This window comes from Atta colombica, unplaced genomic scaffold (assembly GCF_001594045.1).
Source record: "Atta colombica isolate Treedump-2 unplaced genomic scaffold, Acol1.0 scaffold105, whole genome shotgun sequence".
NCBI lineage: Eukaryota > Metazoa > Arthropoda > Insecta > Hymenoptera > Formicidae > Atta > Atta colombica.
Window position 1 is genome coordinate 4,108,168 of NW_017259190.1, and position 10,983 is coordinate 4,119,150.

General features: G+C 32.6%; 2 protein-coding genes across 5 annotated transcripts in view; one reads left to right on the forward strand and one right to left on the reverse strand.

Moving 5' to 3' along the window:
- Positions 1–689: 689 nt before the first annotated feature.
- Positions 690–4,054, reverse strand: LOC108688614 (gephyrin-like). Its single transcript, XM_018194948.1, has 11 exons — positions 4,027–4,054; positions 3,482–3,504; positions 3,174–3,367; positions 2,896–3,099; positions 2,368–2,614; positions 2,178–2,244; positions 1,991–2,099; positions 1,627–1,902; positions 1,280–1,413; positions 1,013–1,207; positions 690–937 (listed from the first exon to the last, which is right to left on the reverse strand). The coding sequence occupies exons 1-11, from the start codon at positions 4,052–4,054 to the stop codon at positions 690–692; spliced, it is 1,725 nt and encodes a 574-aa protein (XP_018050437.1).
- Positions 4,055–4,925: 871 nt separating this feature from the next.
- The window catches only part of LOC108691139 (protein-tyrosine sulfotransferase), a 76,584-nt gene continuing 70,526 nt past the window's right edge, over positions 4,926–10,983 (forward strand). For all 4 annotated transcript variants that reach the window (XM_018198798.1, XM_018198811.1, XM_018198805.1 and 1 more), the window contains exon 1: positions 4,926–5,257. The gene's annotated coding sequence lies outside the window, so the exon portion shown is untranslated. The remainder of the gene's footprint in view (positions 5,258–10,983) is intronic.

Here is a 10,983-nt window from a genome sequence, read left to right on the forward strand (position 1 = left end):
ATTTCTAATATAGAAGTTAAAAAAAATATATTTTTAACAGAAACATATTTCTCATTATAATATTGTATTTAAAAAATAAACTTTATTACATTATATGCGCAGTATATACAAGTGTGATTTAATAGATGCGTTTTGAGTTATGCATAAAGCGCATGATGCATCATTATTTGTCCTTGTTTACTAAATAAAAAAGAAAGATAAAACGATCATGCGCTTCATGTGTAACTCGGAACGCACCCAATATTATAGGAAGAATACATCATAAAGTCATTGACAACAAAAATCAATAGATAAGATTTCGGAGTCTGAAAGTCTAAAGTTGATACGTATTTGAGCGACGCTTATCAATACTTTACCATGCAATATGCACTTTACAGTCCTCGAAATCTTATTCACAATGTTGGCTCTGGAGCTAAAATTGGATAGACCTGATCTAATGCAATAAAATGATATGCAAACTTACTATAATCTAGCTGTTTATATTTAAAAATTAAAACTATGTAAGATTGAAAAATCAAAATTGATGGAAACGATAATCACAGTACTTGAAAATTATTTGAAATTTAGAATCTTTATACAGTTCACGGTGAGCGAAATTGATGATATATTTTATGAAACATACTGCAATTACTTAAGAAGGTGAGATTTTTACGATTTTAATCTTAGCAATAAAAATAAATAATAAAGTATTATTCCTTGTTTATATTGAAACTTCCTGGACGGTCAATAAGTAAACCTGATATTTTTTCATTGTTAAATGTTATTTTTTCTTTGTTCTCACTTTTTGGTAACATCAAAAGTGCGTTTGAACCTACCATATTACATAGTTTATCTTTGAAAAGATTACCCATGCTACAAGCCATTGCTAGATTATCTTTAGACCACTTCAAATATGTACACGCAAGTCTAGGACGGTGATGTAGAATAAATGGATTATCTACCTACAATTTTAAGAATATCATAATATTAGATATATCTTTCTATATTTTATGATATTATGTGGACTATAAACTTACATAAATTGGTAATATAGGATTTTCCGAGCATTCATTGCAAGACATCTTTTTTAGAAAAGGCAAAAGGAATACTTGCGCAACAATAAAAGCAGTTACCGGATTTCCCGACAAACACAAGAAATATTTTATTTTATCATTGATCTTGCATGTAGCTAGCGTAGTTGACTTCCCTGGTTTTATATTTACATTACCTGAAAAAAATGGATATAGTTGTAAAAACTTTTTTTATATGTTGAAAATTAATGAGAAAAATAAGAGATAACCAAAATATATTTCGGCTTGAAAGTGTTCTAGCAAGATTTTCTTCAATAAATCTTTGTCATTAGCAGAACCTAATGTCACAAGTATATCTACTTTATCTAGAGCTTTCTCAATATTCTTTTGTATGGATAATGATCTGCAAAAATTAATTACTTTTTTAAATTATTAAGTACCGTGGAAAGTTTGTGTCATTTTATCAAGAGATGTTTATAAGGGAAAAAAATGATATAAACTTTCCGCAGTATCTAATATTTATATAATTATGAACAAAATTTTGTAAATAAAAAACTATTAAAGTGATGTAATAGTTTGCATATTTGAAATTGTAAAAAATTTTCAACGCTCTCACGTATTATTCACGATTCCAAAATCTGAAGAAGAGAAATCGTTATCTTTTAGTAGTGAAATTATAATTATTCTGCTAATATCGTAGACATATCCTGGTTTTAAAGGTTTTGCGGGTTCTTCTAAGTTATTGCCGATGGATAATACACCTATAGACAATTGCTTAGCGACTACAACTTCTTTATGGCCAGAAGCTGCCAAGACTCCCATCTCTTCTGGGCCAATACGTGTGTATTGTTTTAAGATAAGTTTTTCTTTCATTACGTTGTAACCAATAGGACTTCGAAATAAATATACAGATAAATAAAATAACTATTTTGATAGATAAAAATAAAATTTTGTCTGGTATGAAAATATTGAATTTATACTTAATGTTTTGCCCATATTGCGGTTTACTCATTATTTCAATATACACTTTGTTGTCTAGATGAGATCTAATTCGTTTTGTATTTTCTTCTTCTACAACCGCTGTTGCTTCTGTAATCAGACACAAATGATAATTGATTCTTTATTATAAATGATGGATCAGTGTAATTATAATTTCTAATTATTTACCATTAGGAACAGGTGCTCCACTCTTCACCCATGTGCACGTTCCACATTGAAGCGAAATCGGAGGATACTGAACAAATTTTGTTTAGTTCTAACTAATTCTAATAATTGTAACTTGTTGCATATACATATACAACAAAAATATATATCTACATAAAATATACCATAGATATATGCATCGAATTTATCTTACCGTATTATTATTATTCAACACTTGTCTCATTCCTTTTCCATCAGATACCAACACTGCGTATCCATGCTTTTTGGAAGTTCTAAATGATGGCACGTTATATTTCGAATAAACATTTTTAAATAATATTCTACCATAGGCATCACTTATTTTTACCGATTCAGTATCTGTAATTATACTTGTTATGGATACTTCATTCAATATTATTAATGCATTATCTAAAGAAATTAGAGGCGTCCATTCCGTATTGCTTGCATTATACTCTATTCTCTATAAATATCTTTAATTGTATATATTTATAATATTATAAAATTATTATTTGTTGTGCTTAGAGTATCTTACTTTTGCAGAAGTATATGAAAAAGAAGAAGAAATAGAAGAAGAAGGTTCCTTAAAAGTTTCAGACCAATGAAGTTTTTCGTTTGCATCTTTATCTGTTATCTATACAAATAGATTAGTCTTAATATAGTCTGTGTCTATATTATCTTATAAATCTGTTTTACAATATTAATTTTAATATAGACAATATACTTCACCTGCTCTGAAACATTATTATCGGAAGAATTGGGAGAATATGCATTGGCAAGTAGCGACTCAGTCTCTTTGTTCTCATCATCATTCTTGCGTATTAAATGCAATGTATTTATCAGTGTATCTGCAATTGCTGCAATGCAAACATTGTCTATGCCGGGCAAATTAATGATTAACGTCTTGTTTCGTATTCCACATACAGTTCTGACAATAAATCAATTGTAAGAGTTGTGTGTGTAAATTTCAAAATTACAACGTAAATAAAAATAAAAGTTTACCTGTGACTTGTTATCTTGTTTAGATTTTTTTCTATGATCCTTATCGAAATTGCTATATTTTCAGAAAGTTCTTTGGGATCAATAATTATAGTTCCAATCATTTTATTTATAAATTCTCTGTTAGTAGAGTCAAAATGATCAGTAATAAAAACGACATCAGCTTTATTATTTGCAGATATTGAAAGTAATCTTTTCTATATCAATTTTATATAATAAAATAAAATTTAAGACAAGTATATTTAATAACATAGTATATTAAATTTATAAAAGTATATTAAATTTATTATATTTATTATAGATATAATTACCATTATGGTATCTTTAATTGGTTCTGCAATTATTACATCGACTATTTTTAAATTAGATATAACAGCCAATGTCTCACGAATCTTGTTATATTTTATAATATATTGCGAATTATATAAAAGATTTTTGTTTTCTCTTAAGTCATGTAGATTTCTATACAACTGAATTGATTTATTTACTAAATAGATACGATAAAATTATTAGATTTTTTAAAATATAATAATTAAGTTTAAAGATATATTATATGTATGTATATATTTTTATGATTTGTCTCAATATTTACAAGTAGCTATTAAACATCATTTTAAAATAAAACTATGAAGCAAATTTTCTTTGTTATACTGTATAGGCATATTAATCATTATTAATTATTATAGATATTAAATAAAATATATTGTTATATTTCTAGTGTATAAATATAATGTTTTTAAAACATTTTTCATTATAATTTTGTATTTAAGAAATGAACTTTATTAAGTTATATATGCAATATTTACAAGTCTGATTGAATACACATGAAAAATATGTGTCCAATCATGGTACATACCAATTATAATTTGAGCTGTTATTGCCATTTTCGCTCCTTCAGATCTTTTCGTGTTATTATATGATACTCAACTTTCGCTATATGTTTAATCTCAATTATCACGTTCATCGACTGAGCTGACTTTGTCGAAATGATATTTGTGATGATGGTTACGAAACGTTTGACGAGATGCTGTTTATATTTTTTTTCTGAATATTTAAATTGTATTCCGTAACGTCGATTTTATTTTTATAATTTAGTGAGAATACTATCACATTTCGTTATAATTATGTAAAAAATATATGTAAAAATGTATTTCAAATTAATATCAATGACTTATAAGAATATAGAAGATTCTAATTAAACGAGAAAAAGAACAATAAAAACATTATATACATATAGATACTAGAAATAAAATAAATTATAATGCTAAATTATAATGCCAACTAATAATTCAATATATTAAACTGGCCATTTATATATTTACATTTATCATAATTACACAAGGAATTAATATATTATATTAGTTTTTATGAAGAAAAGATTTAAGATTTATAAAAAAAATATTAAATTTAAAAAAATCTCTAAACAAGCGTAAGTTTGAGAAGAATAAATTAAATGTAAGAATAGTTCATTATCGGAATCATATGAAGAAAAGTATTTAAAATACGCGAAAAAAGAAAAAGAAAAATCAGAAACACCGTAGCATTCATTTTATTTCTAAAATCACAGTTGCGAAATGCGACACTATTTGGAGAAAAACGCGGGCATGTAACGCAGCACCATCCAACGGATTCCAACGGAACTAGCCGATGCGTCGGAGCTTTCATGCGACGCCATGAGGCGGCGCGCAAGCGCAACTCGCAATCGTCCGCCCTTTTCCCGCCGCGCTGACGCTGACGTCGCTGACGAGTGTCGGGACTGTCGGGCGGCCAGTAGCAGCTGACCGATGGGAGCGTTCGGAGTAGTTCCTTCCGTACTCGGCTTCGCAGTCCTCGCATTCGTGCGTGTCCGCGTGAGCCCGTACGTCTCACGGCGATCCGTCAATCGTCTTACATCGAACGACACGCGTCGTGTGTGATCCGAGAAAGTAAAGCCGGCGCCGAAGGAAGAATTCACGAGAACGCCGCATCTTCCACGTCGATTGCGAAATTAGTGAAAGGCGCGCGACACGCGGGACGAAGACGACAACGGCCACGACGACGACGACGACGGGTCACGGGTGGAATTACCACGGTCAACGGAACGCCGGGTGAGTAGCGATCTTCGTTTCACCTTCCTCCTCTCGCTCGCGATCGCGTCACCGATCTTCGTTGTAGAGCGCAGTGCAACTGGATATTCCTCCCGGCTACATGTCAACTTTTTGACGTCAACTTTCTCCGATAAGTTTTTTTATAACGCTTTTTTATAACGCATAGAATGCTATTTATATATGACGCTCACCGAATGGTATGTACGATCGCACGACGCTCCGCTCATGAATCCGTGGATCCGCGATCAGTTGTGTCACGTTGCAATTTCGTGACATCGCACAGGAACGAAGATGCGAGCATGAGTGCGTGAGTGCGTTATACTTGCGTGCGTGCAACCAGCCACGCGCATACGAGACTTTCGCGTTCTCCGGGGTGACTGACACCTGATGCGTCGATGACCGTGCCATGCGTAGAAATATGGAATCCATCCATCGAATAGCGACATGTCATGCGAAAAGATTGCGCGTTATTTATTTTTGCCCGATGATCCGATGATAAAATACCGCCGCATTCCAACGGCTCGCGAAGGATACGATCATCTGCGTTACGCAAACACATACATTTTTTTTCGCGCGGAGGGAGGACGCGCGATCCGGAGAAAGCGTCAGATGGCGTCGCGTCTTTCCGGGGAGAACTATTTGCGCGGTGTGTGTGAATCGCCACTTCTTAGATCACGGCCAGAAAAAAATGCATATTCGTGAATGATCCACTGAAAGTTTGACGCATTGAGAAAAATTTGTGATGAAAACGAATCAGAAGATTCAGATCGCGTCAGTCAAAATTCTGCACGTTATTGATGGTAAGATTTTGACTGATGTAACTGATGTGTATGTGAATGAGTTTTATGTGTGTGGGTGTGATTTCAGCTATTAGTTTACCTCTTATTGTTGTCTTATTCTAATTTTGTTAGTGGTAGGCTTTGTAACAACAATTCTGCTGATGCCTAACCATTTGCAAGCTATTATTGTCTACTTACTTATGTTTATGTTAATCTATAGTCTATTGTATCAGACTTTATGTCTATTACTCTATTAATATGTAGTCTTTTTCATATAGCTTTGCAATAAACTAAATTAAATTAAATTAAATTACTTCAACTGGAGCTTCCAAAATGTTTTCTCCCAAGTATTTTAAATATCGAGTGAAATTTTCTTCAGGGAGGACATTTTAGAATATAGCCTGAAATTGTAATAGATTCAATCAGAAAATTCTAATCCGTCCATTTTCAATCAAAATTTTAATTAATGTAACCAGATTCTTTTCGATGCGATCGATAGTTTTAAAGATGTATTTTTATAGCGCGTATTTTGCACGTTTAATGCATTTGTAAGTAAACGTCATAAATTAACTGTTCTTGTTTGTACATTTTTTTATACGTTTTATATATTTGATACACTTTTCGTACATTTTTATATATTATTCAATGCCGAAAAACTAAAATATACCGGAAAACCAAAGTGTGTCGACGTTGCGATTTTAAATTCTAACGGGTTTGTATTTCAGCATTTTAAATTCTAACGCGGATATACCAGGATTTTAAATTCTGATATGCACATGATAGGAAAAACATTAGTCGAATAAAACGATACTTATCAGTCACCGTTAATCGCATTCATATCTGAGGAACTTCAAACGTAACATTGAAAATGAACGTTTCCGCAGTAGGCGTAAAATATATTTATAGCAATATAATACATAATAATAAAAATGAAAGAGAAATAAAGAACACGAAATATTAATCTTTTTTTATTATTAGATTTTTTTATCAAATCTTTTTTTATTAATAATTTGCAGACTTTAACTGACAGTCATAAATTTTTTAGTTTTACACAGAATAACAATATATGTTTATTTACGGCTACAGAATTGTTGAGACTTTGTTTTCGACATAATTATTTATTTAACCAGAGTTGTTTTTACCAAACTTTTTTTGTGTGAGAGCCATAAATCCTGGTATATAAAATTGCAGCTACGAGAAGAATCATTAATAAGTTAAAAATCATATAGATTTTAATATATAGCTTTATATCTTTGTTGATCAGAATTGATTGCGTCTTAATTAAAACGTAGAAGCAACCTGTGAATAGTTTCTAAAATATAAACGATTGTAAATGAAGATGCGAATGAAACTTCTGGGAGTGTTAAATTAAATATAACGAAACTTCATTATTCATTTAAATTGACTTTACTTTCCCGAAGTTTGAATTTAACGTTTAATTATATTAATAATGAGAGTAGTATTGAATATTATACAGTTGTGGCGAAAGATGACGATTTTCTCGGAAGTTCTTCGGGTGGGGGATGAGAGAGGAAAAATGCAAATTTATTGAAGAATCTATAAGTTAAAATTGAAAATTAGAAACAGCCTGTATGAACAAGATTATAATAACTATAAGAGAAATTCTCTGGTTAAATTCAGTAATGCTGTTAATTCTCACGCCGCGACGAGGGAATATTTTGAATAAAGTTATTTTGTAATATTACATTTATATTTTATGATTTTATGTAGATATTTCAGACATTTTAAACATTTGTTTACAAACATTTGTAGAATATATTCCTATGTATTGCTGTGCAGTTTCGATATTAATCGATTGTACTACAGGCAATTGTTTACATACATTAATTTTCGTTGTAATTAATCTAATTAATAATTAATAAATTTCATAAACTACGAATTAAGTTTTGTTTTAACGAGAACAATATGCCGGCAATTTATAAACTTATTACTTTATTTACTTTGTGTATTTATTAGAAACGTAAATCCTGTTAGAAAGTTTTCAAACTAGTTTTATCGCTTCAAAGAATGAATATACATATTCATTCGCAAAAATAAAAGATAATAAATTAGATTTCACAACTTACTGTTGGCAAAATGCAAGTTAAAAATTAAACGAGTTGAGGAAAATGAGATGTGCACTGTCGTGGAAACTATTCTTATTAACCGTACATTAATTTATCTTACTAATTTATCTCGATGGACGATGCTACTATGAAATGAAAGAATAGTAATCTATAAGCCAAAGGCTCGAGGATTTAATCGAGGATTTTAATTGAAAATACGTGTACTTTCATCTTTATGAAACAAAAGCTCATTGATATATCTTTTGTATTGCCGAAGGAGTATTGTAAATTATTCTGGCCGTAAAGTTGAGTCTCTTTTGCTGTTACGATATTGTACGTCATACGAAAGACGCGATGAAGCTCGGACGTTACGCAAAATAAATACGCGATACATACATACCGCTAACGGCACTGCGGTGCAGCTTGCGGAGTAAGTCAATATCATAAACGTAATACGGGCTGGCGAGCGAAAACAATAGCGGTCACTCCGAGAGAAGAAGAGTGAAATAATCCAAACGGAAAACCGTTGAGTCTTTTTCCACAGGCTTATCGAAAATGTATCTGCATTTGTATCCTCATCGTACGATTATTCCGCAAAGGAAGCGCGGAATTACGAAGTATATTCCACCTGATTACATGCAAGCTATAATCTCCTTTGCCGCTCTTTATCGAAGTACATCCGTCTTGCGAAACAAATTGCAGTGTTTTTTTTTTCTTTTTTCGCTGCACAATTCATCGGTTTCATTCCGATGTCGTTCTCTCGGTTGTATATCGAGTCGTATACAAAATATTAGTTCTGTATCCATAATTTTCACTCTCAAGGAAGTCAGATGCGTTTAATTGATAAAGAAATTCATAATGTTACTCACATTTTTTAGAAAATGAAAAATTATTATTTTCGAGCGTCTTTGATATCGCTTTATAAAGCCAATGTAAAGATTACTGTTACGTTCCCGCTTTTTTTTCCACGATAAAAATAATTAATTATAGTTATATGTATCGCTAAAAGTTTATCGCAGTGGCTTGGGAATTATTTTTTATTGCAACATTGCCACAATGTTTTTATTTCACTGTGTGTGGGATTTTATATAATAATGGATACATTATATTATTATTTTTATTATCACATTCTATATATCGTTTATTTGTTACAACAACATAATTAAAAAAAAATAAAGTTTCCATAAGAAAATTAATTTCATTGTTTTGAATCATTAATTTGGAAATAATAATTTTAATTTAAATCACTAATAATTTTGGAATAAAACTGTTTAGCAAGATATGTTTTTTTTTTTAAATGTATTCTTTCTTTTTTCTTTACGTTCATTCTTTTTCAGTAAGCAACTTCAAATTCAAACACATTTAAATAAGCATTTTTATAACAATAAGCGTAATTAATATATATTATCGTATAAATATAACGTAAATATAAAAAAACTTCGTTATCTGATAAAATTTATGACGGCATATTTTATAACGGCACGTCGTGTACACGCGTAACGTGATAATATTCATCGTGAAGCGAAATTGGTATAATTGGTAGGTCAATAACACCGAAATGTTATTACGGACACAACGATAATAACGAGTGTGTGTCTAGCTGGATACATGAGACCTGCAAGCATACGTAACTAATTGACCCATTTAATCACACGAACAATGTGTAAAACGAAACGTTAAAACGAAACCTATCTGTGTCTCGTAGCAATTTGCTTTTGCCGGTGTTTGAATAATTTGTTTTTCTGAAAATTGGAGTGTGACGAGCGCAATATATGTTGCTTTATCATTCGAGTAATTGCTGTAATCCGTAATTGTTATACGCGCGAATTGTTACGAAAGAATTGATACGGAAGAATTTTGTTCACTTGGCATCTTAAAAAGAAAAGAAAAAAAAAAGAAAGAAAGAAAACACAGTATATATTCAGGACGTGCATAATTTAACACGTCGTTATCTGCAACATCCGTTAGGTTTACCATCGTAAGGACGTAAGAGATTTGCATTCATCCTCTCTATAATTAGCTTGATTAATCTTACTTGAACGTTTGATGGTAACTAGTGCTGGGAGCGTTTCCTACGTTGTTGGAATAATCATTATTGCGATCGTTTCGGGGTGATATACGGAGATCAGCCGATAGCGACGAGGTAAAATAGCGATCTCGTTGGCTACGGTAGATACGGTGGATTACGATAGCCGGCTATTTCGAATCGTTAACGCGTATACATGAAAATCCACAGTGTCCTTGTTTCCGACGTTTGAACACGCTCTACTCGTCCATAAATCAAGACCGATCGTCGGGTCGCCACCGACGTTGTGGCACCACCATTGCACCGTCGCGTCGCGTCGCCTCCGGTCGCCTTCGCGTGAACCGACCGACATGGTATAGCACCCCCTACCCTCCCCTCCCCTCCCCGTGCATTCGCATTCGATATACGTTCACGGTACTCCGCATTCGGGGTGGTGCACGCGAGGAGGGGCTCAGCAGCCTCTCGACTCCTCGAGGAAACCCTCGGGAGATCGAGTTTGTCGAGCAACTTGTTGCGGTGACGACGACGTCTGTGTGCCTGCCAGCCTGCCCGGACGGGTCGAACGTCAGCCGCGTCGTTACGTCATTGCACCGGGACGTCACATCGCGCCGCGCGTAGCAGTATTCCGATTCTGCGTTAACGATACCTGCCTGTCTAAATCTTATCTATGAAAGGAGAGCATGACGCTACAGAGATGAGATACCGTAGTCCGATTATTCGAGCCACAATGAAACTGTCCATTATATTCGCGAAGGCAGATAATGGTGCACCTGTTAGCCATTATCCGTGCGAAATATGTCCGAGTAATGAAGATGTGAACGAGGCATTGAGTAACGAACCGAATATATATATATA